The sequence below is a fragment of the Neovison vison genome, chromosome 1, assembly GCF_020171115.1.
Source record: "Neovison vison isolate M4711 chromosome 1, ASM_NN_V1, whole genome shotgun sequence".
Classification (NCBI taxonomy): domain Eukaryota; kingdom Metazoa; phylum Chordata; class Mammalia; order Carnivora; family Mustelidae; genus Neogale; species Neogale vison.
The window spans coordinates 106,941,370-106,965,166 of record NC_058091.1 but is presented as its reverse complement, the minus strand read 5'-3'; the positions used below and the strand labels follow the sequence as shown (position 1 = coordinate 106,965,166).

The 23,797-nt window shown below is 32.8% G+C and overlaps 1 protein-coding gene across 1 annotated transcript in view; it reads left to right on the top strand.

The window, feature by feature from the left end:
- Window positions 1–23,797, top strand: part of EYS (eyes shut homolog) — a 1,652,430-nt gene that overhangs the window by 628,735 nt on the left and 999,898 nt on the right. Inside the window, 1 exon segment of the mRNA XM_044253753.1 lies at window positions 8,725–8,924. Coding sequence (XP_044109688.1) covers window positions 8,725–8,924 — 200 coding nt within the window.

Here is a 23,797-nt window from a genome sequence, read left to right as displayed (position 1 = left end):
ATAGATATAAATATGTTTGTTACTTAGCTGAGCGATTTATCGTAACTTCCTCTGTTTTGTAATGCCCTAATAATAGTCTCTGAAGGACATTCATAGATCAATGTCTCTTTTTTTTTTCTAAGATTTTATTTATTTATTTGAGAGTGAGAGAGCACGAGCTGGGGGTGGGAGAGGGCAGAGGGAGATGCAGACTCCACACTGAGCAGGGAGGCTGACATGGGTCTCCGACCCAGGACCCCAAGATCATGACCTGAGCTGAAAGCAGATGCTTAACTGACTGAGCCACCCAGGTGCCCTGAGTCTGTCTTTCTAGGTTAAAGAGCAGTGGAGAACCATGTGCAGTACTGATGGAAAAGAACACTCAAGTCAGTATGAGGCAGAGTGATAAATCTGATGTTCTTGGCAAGTAAGAGAGCAAAGTTTATGTTAGGATTTGAGGGGAGAAACCACAAGCAAACTTGTTTTCTTTCTCTTGCTTGTTTTTTAAAGGTTTATTTATTTATTTACTTGAGAGAGAGAGAGAGAGAGCAGGGGGAGGATCAGGAGAGAAGCAGACTCCCCGCTAAGCACAAAGCCCAAATGAGGTTCCATCTCAGGACCTGAGATCCTGACCTGAGCAGAAATCAAGAGAGATGCTTAACCAAATGAGGCATCAGGCATTAATTTCATGAATTTAGTACAGTGTTTAATTTCAACTCTGATGTACTTTTCCTTCTTATATTTGATTTATTTGTGCATTTCAGGCTATTTCTAAGACAATGGTTTTGTTTTTTGGTATTTCAGTGGCTTTCTTTACTGGAAGTATGTCAGACACTTTTTTAATAGAGAAAAAATAATATTTACTATAGAAATCCCAACTTGGGCATTTCATAATCTTGTTTGATTTGTTGAAATAGCAAATTAAACAAGTGCATTTTCTCTATATCAAAACATCATAAAGCAGATTAAATTGAGTATCAAATAAAATCTTCTTCCTAGTAACTATTTTAGTCCCATATTTAACCATGTAAGAAAGAAAGAAAACAGCAAATTAAAATTATATTGGAAGTAAAATGGAGATATTTAGGCTTTACCATATACATTATCTTATTCCACAGCCAAGAGACTCCTTTGAAAGAGAAATCAAGATGTGGTGGTAAATGAGCCCCAAGGTGGAATTCAGGGCATTTTGTGTCTATGTGGTTTTATTCTGGTATCATCTTGCTATAAGATATTGGTGAAGTCAGTAACATCCTTAAGCTTGGTTTTGGTTTTTGTTTTGTTTTGTTTTGTTTTAGTAAAATAACATTGTTGGACTAGATTTTTGCTACTTAGTGTTTGGTATGTGGACTATCAGCATCAGGATCACCTGAGGGTTTGTTAGAAATGGATAAACTCAGGCCTCATATCAAACCTTTTGAACTTAAATCTGCAGTTTAACAAGGTGCCCAGAGTATCCATAGGCAATTCAAGGCTTAGGAACAATAAACCACATTAGTAGTTTTTATTCAGAGCTACACAAAATTGGAGAAATTCTGTAAAGTTTAATAAGTCTTTGCATTGGGTAAGGTAAGGCTGTAATGTGTACCATGTTCTGTTTCCACCTTCAGATAGAACAGTTTCATGATTATCTGTTTAACATATTCTGTTTCTCCAAGATCTTATTTGAAGAAAGTACCCCAGTACTTTAGAAAACAGTGGTATGAAAAAGAAAACACATGATTCCATGACAGAAATGTTATGATAAAGAGGATCTCAAGTAATAACTTTCTATTCTTCTGGGAAGTTCAGAGATCATAGAGCAACTTCTGCATCAAAACTACACAACTCAGATGGAACACAACTATCAGAGATAATTGACACATTGACTAGCCAATCTGTCCTTTTGCTCTAACTAAGCAGTGAACAATGAATACATCCCTGCTGTGTTACTTTTACTCTTCTATAGATTTCCTGGCATGGCATTTTTAATGCAAGATGAATGGACATAGAACTGGGGTATATGTTAATTGTCTAGATTCCCCTGGTCTGCAACAATACTCCTAGCTTCTTTCTCTTTCTCTAAACACCCAGCCTTTTATTCTCATTTTCTGAAGTTAAATGAGTAAATTCTACTTGGAAATCACTTTATTATATTTAAATAGGGTATAGCAAAGTAATATAAATGATGAACAGAAGGAAAGGTATCAGCCTTATGTTTTGCACCAGGAAAGACCAAGAATTTTAAATGAATATTTGATTTTTTTCTAAAAAGAAATTGCTTTTGTATTTTCCATTTAGCCTGCTAATTAATTTAGTAAAAGATTCTTGTAAACCCTAGAGACAGAACTTTTGGCAGTCTAAAAATGATCACTTTCTTCCCATGGGAGATATAATTCAATTAGTTTATGTAATGCTTTCTAATAAATCATTCTATGTATACCCAGCTGTAGGCCTAAGAGGAAAACATGTTGTTTCCATGTCATTCCCTATGGAATTCTGCATTTACATTCCATGAAAATAACTGCAGTACCTGCACTAAGTCTACTCAGTGCCCTAGGTTATCCTTAAGGAGTTTACAATTTCAGTAAAGGTAGAACAAATATCCAAATGGCATTCATTTATAAAAACATACATTTAACTGTATCACTTGGGTGAGTGTAAAAGATCACCATCTGGGTTCTAAGCATAGCATGACTTGAGTTTTATAGTCAAGGGTACAGTCCATTTCTTATTGAAAAGGAGACTAATTAAACTCTCTGGTGATTTTGACAAATCCTTAATTTTTCATGTGACAAATGATATGAATGCAGTGGCTTCACATTAGCCTTTTCAGTGTGAGTTTTTATTGTTATGTTAAAATTTCTTAAAAGTCACTGTTTATAAACATAAATGTCAATCATTCATAGCTTTAAAAATATCACTTTATAGAGTAAAATGTAAAAAAAAATCTCATGTTTATATATGTAATTATCTTTGAAGATTTAGTAACTTAGAATCCAGAGTGAAAATGATTCATATTTTTGTAGATCCATTAACAAATATTGTGTAGACAACATGTTAAGAGTATACAAAAATGGTTTACTAGTGATGTCATAAAATTCCATAAATTATTTCTCATAATTATATGGTGCAAACCTTTTCAGAGTTAACATTACCTTGAAAAATGATGTCATACCTTGTTTAAAGCACCATGCTTTGTGTTTTCCAGAATATAAGCACATAATGTAATATCTAAAATAAAAATTTGGGGTACCTCGGTGGCTCAGTGGGTTAAAGCCTCTGCCTTCAGCTCAGGTCATGATCCCAGAGTCCTTGGAGTGCCTGGGTGGCTCAGTGGGTTAAAGCCTCTGCCTTTAGCTCAGGTCATGATCCCGGTGTCTAGGGATCGAGCCCCACATCAGGCTCTCTGCTCACCAGGGAGCCTGCTTCCTCCTCTCTCTCTGCCTGCCTCTCTGCCTACTTCTGATCTCTGTCTGCCGAATAAATAAATAAAATCTTAAAAAAAAAAAAAAAAATGATCCCAGAGTCCTGGGATTGAGCCCTGCATTGGGCTCTCTGCTCAGCAGGGAGTCTGCTCCCCCGACCCCCACCTGTCTCTCTGCCTATTTGTAATCTCTGTCTGTCAAATAAATAAATACAAATCTTTAAAAAATAAAATATAAACTTAAGAAACATATGGCATGATATGGTAGACACTAAATATACTAAAAAACTCATTTTCTCTTCTAGTTGAATGGCTGAGATAGAGGCTGGCAAGGCCCTTGACCATCACAGTATAAAGGGAAATAAAATAACATTTACTGAGCAGCTGTTATGTCACAGGAACAGGGCTAATTACTTTATATTTATTATTTTATTTAATTCTCATGGGAGCCTGTGTGAAGTGGATGAAATTATTGCCATTTTACACATAAATGCACCAACAATAAATAAAATACCAAAATACCATTTATTTAATAAGTGGGTAAAAGTAGTAGACAAGTATAAAAATACTCAAATGCTTCAAAAGTAATACAGATATTATCCAAGTTCCTTTGACTCCACAAATTCCCTGTATTTCTGGGACTATAGGATGAAGAAATACTAGACACAGATTTGGACAATTGGGAAAAGTGGCTAATTAAAAGATTCTGATCAGACACACAATAAAACTGTGGACCAAAATGGTAACATATGAGGCACCTGACTTTCCCTCCTGCTGTGGATGTGCTGAGTGTGCAAAACAATGCATGCAGCAGTTTCCCTTGGGAAAAATCCAGAAACTACTACACACTGGGTAACTGAGAAAATACTCACAATGGAATGGGTCAGAAAGTTTGAGACAGACTCTCACCATAAATCCCACTCTTGCACAGTACTATACATTCAGGAAGAAATCCCTAACTTCTAGCTTCTCCCTGAGAAATGGTGGGTTTGGACCCCACACCTAGCATCCCAAATTTTAAGAATATATAAATCTAGAGCTTTTATATATATATTCAAAGTTAAGTTGTTAGCAGGGACATGCTAGTAAAAAAAAAGCTGCATTTCTATACACCAACAATGAACTAATAGAGAAATTAAGAAAAAAATCCCATTTATAATAACACCAAAAAGAATAAAATATTTAGGAATAACCTTGACCAAGTAGGAGGTGAAAGATCTGTATACTTAACACTATATAAAATACTGATAAAAGATGATTAAAGAAGTTACCAAAAAAATGGAAAGAAAGAAACTAAAGATATTTCCTATTCTTGGATGGAAGAATTAATATTATTAAGAAGTCCATACTTCCTAAAGGGATTTATATCCAATTTATATTTATATAAATTTTTATATTTATATATAAATAATACGTAATTAAATATAAATATAAATGTATATATGAATATATTTATATAAATTTATATACAATTTATATCCAATTAGATTTAATACCACCCTTATCAAAATTCCAAAGATATTTTCCATAGAACTAGAAAAAAAATTTTGATATTTATATGTAATCACAAAGGACTCCAAACAGCCAAAGCAATCTTGAGAAAGGAAAAGGGAGCTGGAGGTATTACACTTTCTGATTTTAATCTATATTCAAAGCTGTAGTAATCAAAGAATTTGGTTTGGCATAAAAACAGAAATATGGAATAATGGAACATAATAAAGAGCCCATAAATCTATGCAAATAGAGTATTAATTTATGACAGAGGATTGAGGAAAGGACAGTATCTTCAATAAATGATGTTGTAAAAACTGATAGCCACATGCAAAATAATGACTCTGGACTTCTTTCTTACATCATCATGAAACCAGCTCAGATCAACTAAGAAGAGTATCAATGAAGAAACAAGAACCTTGAATGGCAGACTGGACTAGATGGACCTCATAGATATACACAGAACATTCCACCTTAAAAAAACAAACAAACAAACAAACAAAAAACAGAACAACCATTCTTCTTGAGCACACATGGAACTTTCTCCAGAATAGACCACATACTTGGTCACAAGTCAAGTCTAAGCTGATACCAAAAGATTGACATTATTCCCTGCATATTCTCAGTCCACATGCTTTGAAATAGGAATTCAATCACAAGAAAAATATTGGAAGAAATTCAAACACTTGGAAGTAAAGACCACCTTTTTCAACAAAGTTTGGGTCACTCAGGAAATCAAAGAACTTAAAAATTCATGGAAACCAATAAGAATGAAGACCCATTGATTCAAAACCTATGGGATATGGCAAAGGCAATCCTAAGGGGGAATATATAGCCATTCAAGCCTTACTACTCAAAAACAAAAATAAAAACAAAACAAAACAAAAAACCAAAATAAACAAACTCTCTTTACACCTTAAAGAACTGGAGAATCAACAACACATTAAGCCTACCCCATGCATGATAAGGGAAATGATTAAGATTAGAGCAGAGATCAATGAATTAGAAAGCAGAATACAGTAGAACACATCAATGAATCTGGAATCTTGTTCTTTGAAAGAATTAATAAGATAGATAAACCACTGACCAGACTATCCTAAAGAAAAGAGAAAGGACCCAAATTAATGATGAATGAAAGGGGAGAGATCACAGCTAACACCAAGGAAATAGAAACAATTATCAGAAATTATTTTCAACAGCTATATGCCAATAAGTTAAGCAACGTAGAAGAAAAGGATGCATTCCTGGAAACCTATGAACTTCCAAGACTGAAACAGGAAGAAATTGACCACCTGAATAGATCAATAATTAGTAATGAGATTGAAGCAGTGATCAAAAATCTCCCAAAAAACAAGAGTCCAGGACCTGATGGATTCCCTGGGGAATTCTCCCAAACATTCAAAGAAGAAATAATACCTATTCTCCTGACACTGTTTCAAAAAATAGAAACAGAAGGAAAACTTCCAGACTCTTTCTATGAGGCCAGCATTATCTTGATCCCCAAACCAGCCAAAGACCCCATCAAAAAGGAGAATTTCAGACCAATATCCCTGAAAAATATGGATGCCAAGATTCTCAACAAGATCCTAGCTAATAAGATCCAACAGTACATTAAAAAGTTATCCACCAAAAAAAAAAAAAAAAAAAAAAGTTATCCACCATAACAAGGTGGGATTTATCTCTTCAGAGTATAAGGATAAAGAGACCATTCCTCAATTTCATAAAATCCATCTCTGAAAAACCTACAGCAAATATAATTCTCAATGGGGAAAAGCTGAGAGACTTTCCTTTAAGATCAGGAACATGACAAGGATGCCCACTCTTGCCACTATTGTTCATCATAGTACTAGATGTCCTAGCAACAACAATCAGACAACAACAACAAAAATAAATAGAAAATAAAAGGTATTCAAGTTGGCAAAGAAGAAGTCAAACTCTTTCTCTTCACAGATGACAGGATAATTTGTGTGGAAAACCCAAAGGCTCCACCCCAAAATTACTAGAACTCAGACAGCAATTCAGTAATGTGGCAGGATACAAAATTAATGCAAAGAAAACAGTTGCTTTCTTATATACTAACAATGAAACTATGGAAAGAGAAATTAGAGAATGAATTCCATTTACAATGGCACCAAAACCCATAAAATACCTTGGAATAAACCTAACTAAAATGGTAGAAGATCTATACTCCAGCAACTACAGAACACTCACCAAAGAAATTGAAGAAGACACAAAAAGATGGGAATGGATCAGAAGAATAAACATTGTCAAAATGTCTTTGCCTCCCAGGGCAATCTATATTTTCAATGCTATCCCGATCAAAATACCATCAGCATTTTCCAAAGTGCTGGAACAAAAATCCTAAATTTTTATGGAACCAGAAGAGCTTTATTTGCAAGCTTTATTACAAAGCTGTGATCACCAGGACAGCATGAAACTGGCACAAAAACAGACATAGACCAATGGAACATAGTAGAGAACCCATATATGGACCCCCAACTCTATTGCCAAAGAATCTTCAACAAAGCAGAAAAATACACAGTGGAAAGAGAGTCTCTTCAATAAATGGTGTTGGGAAAATTGGACAGCTGTGTACAGAAAAATGAAACTCAACCATTCTCTTACACCATACACAAAGATAAACCCTAAATGGACGAAAGACCTCAGTGTGCGACAGGAATCCGTCAGAATCCTAGAGGAGAACATAGGCAGTAACCTCTTCAACATTGGCCCTGGCAACTTCAAGACACATCTCTAAAGGAAAGGGAAACAAAAAAATGAAAATGAACTTTTGGGACTTTGTCAAGATCAAAAGCTTCTGCACAGCAAAGGAAACAGTCAACAAAACAAAGAGGAATGGGAGAAGATATTTGCAAGTGACACTACAGACAAAGGGCTGATGTTCAAGATCTATGAAGAACTCCTCAAACTCAACACACACAAAACAGATAATCATGTTAAAAAAATGGGTAGAAGACATGAACAGACTTCTCCAAAGAAGACATACAAATGGCTAACAGACACGTGAAAAAATGTTCATCATCATTAGCCATCAGGGAGATTCAAATCAAAACCACCCTGAGATACAACCTTACACCAAATAGAGTGGCCAAAATTAACATGGCCAGGAGCAACAAATGTTGAAGAGGATGTGGCAAAAGGGGGAAACCCTCTTACAGTATTGGTGGGAATGCAAGTTGGTGCAGCCACTTTGGAAAACAGTGTGGAGATTCCTTAAGAAATTAAAAATAGAGCTATCCTATGGCCATGCAACTACACTACTGAGTATTTACCCCAAAGATATAGATGTAGTGAAAAGAAGGGCCATCTGTACCCCAATGTTCATAGCAGCAATGGCCACAATAGCCAAACTGGAAAGAGTCAAGATGCCCTTCAACAGACAAATGGATAAAGAAGATGTGGTCTACATATATATAATGAAATATCACTCAGTCATCAGAAATGATGAATACCCAACTTTTGCATCAACATGGATGGGACTGGAGAAGATTATGCTGAGTGAAATACGTCAAGTAGAGAAAGTCAATTATCATAGGGTTTCATTTACTTGTGGAACATAAGGAATAGCATGGAGGACATTAGAAGGAAGGGGAAAATGAAGGGAGAGAAATCAGCAGGGGAGACAAACCATGAGAAACCGTACTCCAAGAAACAAACTGAGGGTTTTAGTAATCATTTATTACTAGAAACATTTCAGTTACTAGGGAAGGGAATATAAAATAAACTTGCATATTGATTTCTCAGAAAATTTAAATAAAGTATAATTTTAATAAAATTGTTAGTCATACCACTAGTAATCAAATTTGATTCTCTCTTTCTTAATTTAGAACTGCACATCAATTCCTTGCATAAAAGAAGACTCCTGTGAGAAATCAGTCCATGACTTTACTTGGATTTGCCCAAGTGGATACATGGGTGCATATTGTGAAATAAATATTGACAGTCATGCTGAGCCTGAACTGAATTTGGTCCTCTGGCTTAATGGATGGATTTGTGTTGATGGATCTGGACACAGGTTTTACTGCAGGTCAGTATTTATTTACCCATGATTAACCAAATATATATTTAGGAAAGCATATAAACATCTGAGTAGTGATGCAGTCTGAAAAGTAGATACTAAGTTTTTAAGTAAGTTTTCATCTTAAAGAAAGTTAAATCACAAATTTTAACCCAACAATTCTAAGAAAGCATTATTTTAATGTTTTTTCCAAATGCCATATATTCATATAAATCCCATGTTGGACTTTCAAATTTAATCATCTCTCATTTTATAATTGCTTCATATCACCTATCTGTCCCAAAATTGGATTCCTATTCCTTTTCTTAAATATTACAACACATGAATGATACATAGATCGTTCATATTTATAATATACTTCTTATAGAGATTCATTAGTCTTCCTGCTCTCCTTCTAATTCTAAGATCTTAACAACTGAAAAATTTTCATTTACTAAGATTTATAAAAATAAATTTATGTGTCACTGTATTTTTGAACCAACTACATTTAAGGTATCTTTTAAAAATTCTTAGGAGATGAATCTTCATTACCTTTATTCTTTATATAATATATAATTGGCTGGTCATTTGAAAACATAGCCATTACCTATTCAATCTGTAAAATATCAATTAAAACCACATATTTAAAAAAATAGTTTACCTCTACTATTTCAGTCTGATTTTCAAGAGCTTAATATCGAGTTAAAATCTGTGAACAACTGTATTTCTTCTAAATATCTTAAATTATTGAAAGGTTGAAATACTTTGTGTGTTTTGGTACATAATTATTTAGTGGTAGAGTGTTTCTATTATTTCTATATTTTGTCAATTATTTCCTTTTTAAATTATTAATATATTCTGCATTACATTTAATATTTCCACCACTATATTTTCTTTGTTCAATATCTACAGTGTGTTTTTGTCCTCTTGTCTATTTTGCTTCTTTTATCACATTATTTAGGCATATCTCTGGTAATGCACACATAGATGATAATTTCACATAATCCCAACATTATTATTGCTTCATTTAGCACATGCAATGTTAACTTATTATTATGACACAGTTATTTTCTATTATATATTGCTTAACATGCCATTTTTATTTGTAGTGTGTGCGTGTGTTGTATTGTCTCTGCTGTATTTTGTATTTTTAAGCTTGAATTTTGCTTGTTTTACTCTGGTGGTTTGATAAAATATAGAAAGTAAATATGTTTCTAGTATCAACTGTAATTACATAAAATATCATAAATATGACTGACCCCTGCAAGGACCCTCTGGGTTATAACCTAATCAGTGCTGGGATAAGTCAACAACGGTAAGTTGAACATTTATTTCCAATGAATATGATGTTATAAATCAAGGTTCCATTCATGGAAACTCATTCAGTTCAATAAAAAAAAAAGAAATAAGTGAAACTAAAGCTAAAATATGTGTTTTTACAAACTTGTTAATTTAAGCACTATAAAAGCTACTCTATAAATCTTCCTTTTAGGGGATGTTAATTATGGGCTAGCTAAGCTGACCTTTCTTAAAGCATGAAGTCAAAAAAATTTAGACTGAAGAGGCTTGCTTCTTTTCCTGGCTTATCTCCCAAAAACAAGTATAGGCAACCATTATAGCTACAAGGTTATTCAGACTTCATTTAAATAAGAGTTGTCTGTTTTCAAAATTTTCACTGTTGATTCAATATGCCTGAAAGCTCCTGAAAGTCTGGGAATAGTAAATTTAAATGCCTTAGGAGTTTCAGTTTCTAAGGGACTTGTACAGCGACTGTGAGTAGTCATTGGTGTTGGTGCCAGGTTAGCATTATTCTCAAGATGTTTATTAACAAAAGAAAACTCATGGGATGGAATGTTTTGCAAGTTAAATAATATATTTGTGTGTGGGTTAAGGATTAACCTCTGATATATTTATTTAAGCCATAATAAAATAATCATTTTTCTTTCTTTAAAAAAAATTGTATTGAAACCTGGGGTACCTGCGTGGTACAGTCGGATAAGCATTCAACTCTTGGTTTCTGCTCAGGTCCTGATTTCAGGGACTTGGGAAAGAGTCTTTGTCAGGCTCCACACTCAGCAAGGAGTCTGCTTGAGATTCTCTCTCCCTCTCCCTCTGTCCCTCTTGATTGTGCTGTCTCTCTCTCTCTTTCTCTGTCTCTAAAATAAATAAAATATTTTTTAATTGTATGAATCCTGAAGCCAGATGATGTTTCAGATTTATTTGTGATATTTTAAAGATGAAATAAAAGCTATACTGATTAAAAAAAACAACAACAACTATATGAATCCTACTTACTTCTCACCCTTTTTTATCTGGTTTATAAATTTTTTCCTTGGGAGAATATTATATATTTTCTCTTACTTTTCAATGCATATGGACTTTTTAAGTAGCTGGGATATTTTCCCATTGTAAATTTAACACCCACTTAGCAAACCATGTTATTTTCTGTTTACAAAGTAATTTATTTGAAGAATTCATTTTTCTTCAAGTGCTAATAACTTGGCTCACTTTTTGTTACAAAATTTTTTAAGTTCACTCAGAGTCTCAGATACTAACGTTTTTATGCCTGTTTTATTGATCTTTATTGCTGTTTACACAGATGTCTCATATGACCACTTTTATATTCCAACTCTATTAACCAGATTCTTCTTTATTGAATTATTTCTGTGTCTACAAGACTGTTTTAAATAATAGCCCTGCCCAGTTAAAGCAGTGGAGTAAAAGCATGTATTACTGCAGTGGCATTCCCGAGAAAGTACTTTAACTATATGTGGTAAGGTGACTTAGATCCAGGGAGAAATTGATAAGCATATGTGGACCCATTTAAATATCTCCATTTTATTCCCCAGACATTGAATATTGAGCTTCACTAGGTCTGAGGTGTGTCAGATTTATACTTTGGTGATCTCTGATTTTTTTCATGAAGACATCTGATTCATTTAAATTACTTTATAAGTAGAACAATGATACATTTTAAGAATAGCTAGGTTTTAGGATACCTGGCTAACTCAGTTGGTAGAGGATGCAACCCTTGATCTTGGGGTTGTTAATTCAAACCCTGTGTTAGATGTAAAGATTACATAAAAATAAAATCTTAAAAAAGAAAGAGTAGCTAGTATTTATTTTTTAAGCTTCTTGATTGTAGCCAAATTTTGAAAGGAATGGGTAGTCCTTAAATAGAAAAAAAAGATAAAAGGAAAAAAAAAGGATGTACTGAAGTCTGACCTTTTAGAATATGATCCTTGAAAATGGTAAAATGAATAAGCCAGTGATATGTAGCTAGTGTCTTCATTACTGTATATTTGTCTGTAAAATGAATTATGTCCATAATATTGCTTTTAATACTGACATAAATCAGTTAACCATTTTAAGCAAAATAAACTAGGATTAGTTTTAATTAGGAAAAATAACTGGTCTATTAGGTGCCAAGGAACATAATGTTTAAGTAATTCAACCATATTTTAAAGACAATTTTATAATCATACCTTAGATCCTTTCTTGAGACATGACAGGACATTTCAAATACCTAAATTTATTTTTAACAATATGTGTTCAGCAACTCAAACTCACAAGTGAGTTCATTTATATTGCCCACTGAAACATATTAAATTAATAATATGAATGTTGAAAATAAAAATATGGTCAATAATTGATAAATTTAAAAAATCTTTTCCATTATTTTTTATTTAAAATAAATGAAAATAACCTTTTGTTCAGAAAATTTAATAATTATGATTGTATTTCTAGTCCTAAACTCAAATGGTTGTTTCTTACTAGCACACTGAGTTTTAGGGTGACTAACACATTGCATTTTTGGACTGCAGAAGGTTATAGATATTGCCTATGATAATCTGGTTAGTGCATAGATGAAGGACCAAAAGCATAGGAGTTTTGTACTGTCAGTTGGCTTCAAAGTCATGATCAGTAAGAAAGTCAATTCCAGAATACAGTGAGGTCTGTTTTCTTTTCTCTTTTTAATTTTTGTTAGAGTACTAATACAAAAAAACATACATATAGTAAAAAAGAAAAATATATATACAGTCAGATGCCATGACAATTCTGTAGATATGGTTAACATCTCTTTTGTAGTTTATATCTTGGTACAAAGTTTAGAGACATTAATGACTTTGTTCAGTTTAATAATGGCTGCTTTCAGAAGTCCGTAAGTATTATTAACCATGTGTAACAGTTTAATAGCATTTTAATGTGTGCAAGCTTTATTAAACCATAAAAACTATGTTAAAATTACACTAAAATCCAAATTAGAATCACATGGCAGAGGGCTATAGTAATAAGTAAAAACATTATACATAACTTTTTTCTATGGCACCATGTAGATTATAAAGAATATAGCACATAATTTATAAAACAAAGCACTGAGACACAAAGATACTTGTTTTTGTTTTTAATGTGTGAAATCCTATTCCAGACAGTTTCTTCCCTTGGTGTTCTTTACTTTTGGGTTTTCCGAGTCCCTTTCTATCTGCCACAACTCTCCCGCCATCCTGTTGGAAATGTCCCCTCACTTTGATATTTCCTCCAAGTTCATTTCATCTTCATCATTGCCTCCATAGTCTTGCAGTGCTTTATATTGTTGCCCTTCTCATTCACCTAAGCTTCATTACACTTTCTGCCATGAACTGAGTGTAATTAGTTTGTACTACTATATGTATTATATTAAAAGAGGTAAAAATATTTGATTACTCACATTGGTATTTTTCCTTTTAAAAAATATTCAAGAAAGTCAGGAAAAACTATTAAATTTTTAATTATAAGATCTAAGCAACTGTAACATATTGTTGAATCAAATATCTGAGATATGGAAGCTTTCCTGAATCCCGTCATGTCATAAGTAAGGAAAGATAGATGCTATTTCTTTCTGTGCTTGGATAGAAAAATCAGAGGTGGTACATAACTTATGAAGTATGCAGGGTAAGGTTATTGATCTATAGTAACTTATTTTCAACAATCATCAATCACTTTTGCTGCAAGTAAATTCATTTTATAACTTGGAATAAAACATCTGTATTTTAACAGCCATACTTAGGTGGTTTTTCATTACATAGAGTTTATGTTTTTGGAAATATCAGATGGACTATGTAATCCTCTAACAACTTCTGATTTTGTTTACTCTCCAAAAAATGAAACTTTGACTAAGAATCAAAAATCAAATTTACAAATAATGCCATGATGAACATGATGAACTCAGGGTTGCATATATCTTATTGAATTAAGGTTTGTGGTTTCCTTGGGTAGATGAATACCCAGTAGTAGAATTACTGGATCATGTAGTATTTCTGGTTTTTTATTTTCTGAGGAACCTCCATACTGTCTTCCACAGTGGCTGCACCAATTTGCATTCCCACCAACAGTGCACAAGGATTCCTTTTTCTCTACATCCTTACCAACACTTGTTATTTCTTGTCAGTTTCGTTCTAGCCATTCTGACAGGTGTGAGATGATATCTTGTTTGTGGTTTTGATTTGCATTTCCCTCATTATTAGTGATGTTGAGCATCTTTTCATGTATCTGCTGTCCATTTGTGCTTCTTTGGAAAAATGTCTACTTGTGTCCTCTGCACATTTTTAATTAGATTATTTGTGGGGTTCTTTGGTATTTTGCTGTAAAAGTTCTTTATATATTTTGGATATTAACCCTTTATTGGATATATCATTTACAAATGTCTTCTCTCGTTTGATAGGTTGACTTGTCATTTGTTGATGGTTTCCTTTGCTATGAAAAACTTTTTATTTTGGTGTAGCCTCAATAGTTTAATATGCTTTTGTTTCCCTTGCCTGAGGAGAGCTATCTAGAAAAATGTTTTAATGTCAAAGAAATTATTTCCATTGTTTTCTTCCGGGAGTTTTAAGTTTTCAGGACTCATATTTAGGTATTTAATTCATTTTGAGTTTATTTATGTGTATAGTATAAGAGAATGGTCCCATTTCCTTATTTTGCATGTAGCTGTCCAGTTTTCCCAGTATGATTTGTTGAAGAAACTGTCTTTTCTTCATTGTATATTCTTGTCTCCTTTGTTGTAGATTAATTAATTAACTATATAAGTGTGGTTTATTTCTGGGCTGTCTATTTTGTCCCATTATCTATGTGTCTATTTTTTGTGCCAGTACTATACCGTTCTGATTGCTATAGCTGTATAGTGTATCTTAAAATTTGGCATCGTAATTGTCTCCGGCTTTGTTCTTATTTTTCAAGGTTGCTTTGGCTATTTAAGGTCCTTTATGGTTCCATACAAATTTTAGTGTTAATTTGTTCTAGTTCTATGGAAAATGTTATTGGTATTTTCATGTGGATTGCATTAAATCTGTAGATTGACAGAGAATGGATTGATCCTGGTTGTTTGGTGTTGACTTTAGCCTGGAATTTGCTTGCCTTGTACAGGAACATATAGATTGGAGTTATTTCAAAGCACAGAAAGATGGGAATAAACAAACACAAATACTAAACACTCTTGGATACTCTCTAGAGCTCATGATTTTTCATGTTACCTCTCTTTACTGACCTGTGCTAAGAGTTGTCTGCAGAATTGTATAACACAGGCCAGGGCCAAGAGAGTGGGGATGAGGACACATCTCATTTTCATTACTAAGATAAAACTGTTGGATCTTTATTCTGTATTTTCCTCAAGTAACTGCAAAATATTTGGTTTAGAGATTTATTTCCATTCCTCTTTCAAGAATTCAGTAACTGATAACTGTTTCTTCCAAAATATATTGATAATATTTCATCCAATGCATGAGCAGGGAATATTTTTCTATTTACTTTAACCACTGTGTTTTTAACATGAATTACAGATCTTCAAACTATAAGTATATAAATCACTTTAAAATATAATTTCACTAAATCAACATCATACTACTAAGATAGAATTACATTAATATTAGCATATTTTCAACCTTTTCATAACCTTTGAAATTGAGTTTGAATATAATGCATGTACTTTCTTCTCTGTTTAGTGCTATTGTGATATACATGTTCTTTGTCATTCCATATGTAAGTAAGTACAACTATATGATCAATGGTTAGCATTTATATTGTAGTTTGCCTTTCAAAATATCTGACAGTAATTCATAACCAAATTATTATTTTTAAAAGATAAATTTGTATTATTTTAGACACAAAACAATGTCAAACACACCAAATATGACAGTAAACCGCCCCCCAAAAGTTTATGTGTTAAAAAGAAAATTTAGGGCAGTGTGTTAAGACTCTGCCTTCGACTCAAGTCATGCTCTCAGGGTCCTGGGATCTAGCCCCGCAATGAGCTCTCTGTTCAGCAGGGAGCCTGCTTCCCCATCTCTCTCTGCCTCTCTGCCTACTTGTGATCTCTCTCTCTGTCAAATAAATAAATAGTTCTTTTAAAAAATTTATATTAGTGACAAACTCTCTTTATTCAATATGATCAATTTGACTCTATAAAACACACATAAGGATTGCTGTATTTCACAAAATTAAGTTTTATTTAGATTTTTATTCCTCTAGGGGACATAGTGAAGGTCACTTTAGTTTATTACCACATATAGAAAATAAAATAACATTAATGATCTACTCATAAAATTATACAGAAAGTTGGTGATTGCTATATCTTTCAGGCAAATATTCATTTAATTTCAAAAGATTAGAATTGAGAAAGACATGAATTTCATGTAATGCTAATTATTAGGCAATTTAATTCAGTAAGTAATTCTTGAAAAACTACTGTACAAAACAATATCCTTGAGGTTGGAATCTCAAAGCTTCAAATGATTTCACTCATATGTGGAACTTAAGAAACAAAACAAACAAACAAAAGAAGATATGAACAAAAAACAGACTCTTAAATATGGAAAACAAACTGGCAGTGCCCAAAAGAAGTAGGTGGGGGATAGGTGAAATAGGTAAAGGAGTTTAACAGTGCACTTACCTTGATGAGCACTGAGAAATGTATAGAATTGTTAACTAATTACATTGTATACATTGAAACTAATATTATACTGTATATTAATTATACTTCATTAGAAAATAAAATATTAAAAAGAATACATTTTTTAGTGTATACATCATTTAGTAATTCCTCTTAGAATGATGTGATTTTTAATTTCTGTTTATCAGCAGATAAAATAACAGTTTAATACTATTTTTTTTCAAATGTATATTTGTTTTTTTGTTTTTTTTTAAAGATTTTATTTGTTTATTTGACAGAGAGAGATCATAAGTAGGCAGAGAGACAGGCAGAAAGAGAGAGGAGGAAGCAGGCTCCCTGCTGAGCAGAGAGCCCGATGCGGGACTCGATCCCAGGCCCTGAGATCACGACCCGAAGCCGAGCCGAAGGCAGCGGCTTAACCCACTGAGCCACCAAGGCGCCCATATTTGTTTATTTTAAGGTTCAGTGCTTGTCCTGTATTGGAAACTAACTGTATGAAAATTTGCCAAATGCAAATTTTAAGCAAATATGTGGTTATTCAAAAAATTACTTACTATTTTATTTTTCTGTTGTTAATGCAATGAATTTATAGGATTACCAAATATGTAAGAGTGTTTATGCAAAAGCTTGACCAGGAATCTTTGGGATTAATAAGGTTAAACTTTGAAATAAAAATAAAATGCTTGCTCTGGGAAAAAAAGAAAGAAAGAAAGAAAGAAAGAACAAATTTTCTGATTATATTCTACATTATACTTACACAGATATTTTAAACAATGAAGAAAAAATTAAAGCTGAAAATGTTTTCTCTTGGCAATTACAATATTTTGGGTTTGCTGCGATGGTTTAAAAGAGTTTTCAGAAAGTTCTCTCTTCCACAATAAAAAACAGTGTCAGAATTTGATCTCTGCCTACCTGATTGGACAGAATTAAACTTTAATGCCATATTCTGCAGTCTAGTTTGACAGTACTTTTTCATCAAAGACATTGGGCAGTAAGGAAAGAAAAAAAAATTGCTCATACTTTTTATTGTCAGTGAAATTACTGTATCTCTACAGGTCAGGGCATCAGTGCGTTTACAGCATACTTTAGTTCCTTAGCAATATCTTTTGTAGACCAATTTATATGACTGAAAAGTCTTCTTGCCTTCCAAATTTAATAGCATGATTTTTCCTCACCCATAAAAGTTTTCCAAGCTTCTCTCAAATATGTTAAATCTGGGAGAACTATAAACCTAATAATGAGATTTTTGAAGATTATCTTACAAGTAGTTTAAATCGAATTATCAGTATAACTATTTGTGTGGGAGGAAGAGACAGAAACAAAGTGTGTGTATATGTATGTGTTTGTGAGTGTGTATGTGAGAGAGAGTGTACAAAATTAGAGAGAACTATTAATATCCTCCAGTACTTTAGACATAGAAAGGAATTCACTTTGTTTTTATATATTGATCACATATTTTCAGAATAGCATTATATTGTCTTATATATAACCTACTCACTCTACATAAATATCTTTTTTAAAAATTAACTAGATCATCTGTTTATATAACAAACATTTATTAAGTATTTCTGACCTGGCATATAGGTTTAGAGATAAATATGTGTCTTAAATGAGATAAATATGTGTCTTAAATGAATAAGTTTGCAGTTTATTAAGGAAATCTGTAAAAATAAATGTAACAGAGTGTGTAAGGGCAAAATACTACAAATACATAATAAATCTTCAGTGGGAAAATGCAGTAAAAAGTTACCTACTCAGTTTTGATGGACTCTTTAAGGCTTTCAAAGGAGGTATGCTTTGACTTCCACCTTAAAGGAGGAGCACATCACACTGATATATTTCATAACAAAAGCAGAAGAAAAAAAACATGAAGCAAGGAAAGGTGAAATAGCCTGAAGATGTGGCTGGATTATAAAGATTTCATTGTCATTTAAATTAAAAATATGGATTGTAGGACTTTGGACTTAATCTGTAAATAACAAGAGAAAGTCCTTTAAAGGCTTGTAAGGCAGGAGTTAAATGGTCAAATTTTAGAGAAGTAACTTTGGGAACTATTTATTTGGCTAAGATATAAAGTACCAAGTACTTAAGTGACCTAGATAAGGGTGATGTGAGTCCACAAAAAGACCATGAAAAGGGAGAAAATGGGTAGGGTTGAAAGAGATTTGGGAGGTAAAAATCAAAGATTTTAATATTGGTCAAATGTGGGAATAGAAGGTTCAGGAAGGCTCTACATTTTTTAGGCATTGTTGTTTATATGGATTCAAATGTAAAAATATCATGACCGTTTATGTGATAATCATTATCTTTAGTCCAAGGGGGAACAGATCTTAGATTCTCCTGCCTTTGTGGTAGTTCTGTGGCTTTTTCAGAATGAATTGTTAGCCCAAAGCCTTTTAACTTAAATGATGTAAAAGAACTAGACAGAGTGAATCTTCTGTTGACCTAGAGACATAATAAGTTTTAGAATTAGGACCTATAGAACTGTATAGATAGAACAGCTTCTCTCACGTATACTTTCTTCCTCTTCTGTTATTTCATTAAAATAATCTAATAATTTTTCAGGAAATTAAATAAAAGTACTTAAAACATATGGAAAGAACTGTTGATCTGTAAATACTTTGTTTTTAAATTTATTCTTTTGTATCTCAAAACCTCATATCCTGATGTATTAAAACTGAGTATTATGCTATTAACTACATTTCAATATATCTGTACATTAGAAAATGCAGACCCTTAAAATCTGTAGGGATGTGTGAGTTCATAAAGTCAGAATTTATAAAATTAATGGAGAAAAAATAAAATTGATGCATTACAGGCTTTTGTAATAGTACAAATTAATTACTTACTGTATACGACAATGCTGACGTATGTACATGTGGCAAGATTTCTCTTTGATTCCTTTAAGGAAATTAACCTAAAACAAGTGATCTACTTTTTTAGTTTGGGTACTCTTATATTTATTATATATTATTTAATATCACTAAAATTATATTGAGTGAAAGAATAATTTTAATAATATGCATCTATATCATTGGTTTATTCATAAGTTATATAATGTATAAGGTATTAAATCCCATCCTTAGTATCTCTTTTGAGTATCTAATAAATGAAGTGGGCAGGTGTTACATGGGTATTGGAAAAGCTCTTTTTTTTTGAAAGTTTGAATGCCATCTGGCTTCTTGGCAACATGAATAGACAGTCTACATTTGTGGGTTTAGAGATCTCATGTCTATCACTTATTTAAGATTTATATGGAAAATTAGAAAATGCAAGCACGTATATGCAGGTACTGAACTTTAAGCACATTTTAAATGTCTTTTCAAAATTGTATATAGAATATAAAAGTATATTCTTATAATTTGTATATTTATGATTTATAAGATTTATGCTAGTTCTCTAAATACAAACTTACATTCAGAGAAAAAAATATAGATAAGCTTTATCTCCTACAATTGGTCAACCATGTGAGATGTTACTATATGAAATGTTAAATATACCATTTTTATCACTCTTTAGAAGCACAATATAAGCATGCCTTGGGAGAACAGCAATGCCCATAGATGTCACTGATCATCATATTTTTCTATTCCTTTGCCAGACTGTATTTCTTGAAAAAATCATTCATTTAATCCAAACTCACAAGTTCATAAAAATGTAGTTAGATAAATTTGGGGGCTGCAATGTGGCTTTGAATATAAATTTAAGATCTTTAAACTGGGAATCATTTATGAAGATTAATAGATGTTTTTGCCAATTCTGGCTATTACTTCAATGTCCCATCCCTTAATAAAATTAATCTTACTAACCTGTACTCTTGAAGAATAAGGCTGCTCTTATTGCCAGGTTCACTTTGTTTTCTTTTCTTGCATCTGATCCTAGTACTTCTTTCTTTTAGCCAATTGCTTGCTTCCCTACATAGCATGTATCACAACATTTGGTATTTGGAAGGTGGAACTGGCTGATGTTGACCAACCTAATTAGGATTTGCTAGGCACTAGGAACTAAACTCCCGTCAGATTTTTCTCCTTGTTTGAAATCCTGCAGTGCTTTGGAGAAGCAGTTACGTTTGTGACTATCATGGAGAGTATTGACAATGAAAGAGTAAGTGGCATGAATCATCCCTCACCATATCCCAGTGTAAGAAATACTAATTACTTGGAACACCTGACTGGCTCAGTCAGAAAAGCATGCAGCTCTCTATCTTGAGATTGTGAGTTCAAGCTCCATGTGGGGTGTAGAGATTACTAAAATAAATAAAATTTTTTTAAAAAATTGCTTTATTTTTCTAAATTAAAGTATAAGTGCATGCCAAGCCTCAGATCCTAGGATGATATAATATGAATTTCATTAATGTGTCTTGGCATTTCTCACATAACCTGGAGTCACATGAAAATATCTTAGGCTTAAAAGGAATGTAGGATAGGCAGGTAAAGTACTCTTCTTTTTAGTAAATATATTCAAAGTCAAGTCTACATCATTAATTTGAGAAGAAACAATTCTACTCTGCAGCTTAACTTGGCTTTGCAACACTTGGCCAGAATTGGCAGTTTGGACACCTCAGAAGGTACCATCTGTGTGTATCAAGCTGCTGTCTGCTTCCGTAGTTGTGCCATTTCTCCATGGAACTTGGGGGGAATAAGGTGGGTCCCTAGTATTTTCAGAACCTGAAATTCAATTTTGTATCAGATAACTTGGGGTCACATTAAATCTCTTCTTTTAAAGGGTTGATTGCCCTACCAAATCTCTAACTTCTGTCTCCTAACCCTGCTGGCATGTCTCAACGTTATGTCTTTAATGAGCTTTTAAAAATGCACTGCTTAGTCTCTCCTTCCTGGGAGTAATGGGAAAACAACTCACTGGGAAAATGACCAGTCAGGTATCTCTTTCCTCACTATTTATTCTATGATTCCTTTCATTGGAAGCCTGTGCGTCTTTTAATGAATGTCCCATGCCAGTAGCCCTATATAAATTTGAGTCTTTGAATGGATTCCTAGGATAATTGCTTCTACATAAAAAGCACAGTTTTCCATTATGGGACAAAATACCAATAACTTATTATGTGACTTGGATACAGAATGGATTTTCAGAAGCATTTCATAGTCTCCTTTATTTCACTCAGTACCATCCAGATGTATGCTTGTTTTCTCTTTATTCTATTTTCTTTATCACAGAAGCATTTTTAAATCAGCTTTGGTTTAGGTATAGACTAGTGGTATATTCTAAATCAGTAGTTACTTCTCAGAGTCCAGACCCCTCCCTGTTTGCCATACTGTGACTGGGTCAACACTCTTGTCTGAAAACCATCTTGCTTCGTTTCTATAGATTGCTACCATTAGACTATGCATATGCCCAGACTGCAATCTCTTAGCAATCCTGGATGAATTACTTATACATAGCAGATCTAAGTGTGTATATGTTTGTAAGAAGTGGCATATTCTTTATTTTTTTCTGAATCAAATCCACTCTACTCTACAACCCCAGCATAGAAGGACAACATGCCCTGCTAGAGAATACTATAGATATACCCCCCCATCAAGAATTGTGTTTCTTTTTTATATTTGAGATATTTACTCCTCTATCGTCAACACTGCCCTTCATCTTGCTCTTTTTCTTTGCCTGGTTTACATTTCCCCAGGAAACCCAAATATCATACTCTGTATTCTTTAAAAATAAAAGCCAACTTCTACTTCTGTCCCTGTAAGTATAAAAGTTCAAAGTGCAGAAGAGAATGAATGTTTGGTGTGTGTGTGTAGAACAAAATAATGCAAGTCTATATCCCAATTATTTATCCTGTAATATGCTTTCAAAATATCATAGTTATAGGGATTATGTGAGTTGCCTATTGCATGAAGTAAAAAGAGTTGGAATTTATATAATGAAACAGGTGAGGAAGGGAAAATTTATTCTAGTGACTGGACACAACTATGAGTAAAAACATTCACTGGAATATTTACTCATGAAATTAAAGCCATTGAACTTGAGACCATAAATAAAATGAAAAGTAGCTATCAAAGTTAATGTATTTTTTATCATGTCTAGAACAGGATCTAGTTAACATCTGCAACAGTTAATTTATAACATTCTATTAAAACCACACTTAAATAAAATTGTTAAATATATTTGAGCATTTTTTTTCAGCTATTAAACAGACCCAGTTCTTGTACATTATTCACTGATCACTTATGATCCTCCACATCAGGGCGTCCCCTCAATTGTATCAATTGTTGTATCAATCAGTTTTTTGCTTTTTTAATTTGCAAGTATTTTATATACTTTACCCCTCAAAGTTGTAAAATGTACCTAAAAAAATAGAATTAACTGCTTTACACAGTAAACTCAAGGCCCAAGATATTTACATAATTATTGTCTAGTAAAGAACCATTTCCTTTTCGGACTCTCCATATACCGTTTATTCTTATAACTAGTACTAAGAGGTGGCATTCTTTTCAAGATCATGTAATGATAAGCAGCGGGGCAAATGTTGAAAGACCAGCCAAACATATTTATTATCTAAGTGACTTCCATATATCAGTTTTGAGTTATTCATGAATAAATTTTGCTTCAGGATAATTACAGATTTACATGTCTCTGCATATCCTGGATATTTAGATAATTACTAAAAATTTATATATATATATATATAAATATAAATATATATCCCCCTTTGGGAACTCCTTGTTCTACATTCTAAATTTAATAGCACACTATATGAAATAAATTTTTGGTTCAAAGGTACACACCAGTTTTGCTGAATCGAAAACATTAACTCCTTAAAATATTTAAATTTCCCCGTGCTTTAGCACTTCAGGTATAATTCTATATCTGTTATCTTTTGTTAATTTTTCAGAGGCAAATGATCTCACTCTAATCATAGAAATTAGTATAAGGCATAAAAATTAACTCCCTTTTCACATTTTGCTATTGTGTAACTTTAGGTAGGCTCTAACCCTTAGGGTGTCTCTTTGGGTAGTGTTTTCCA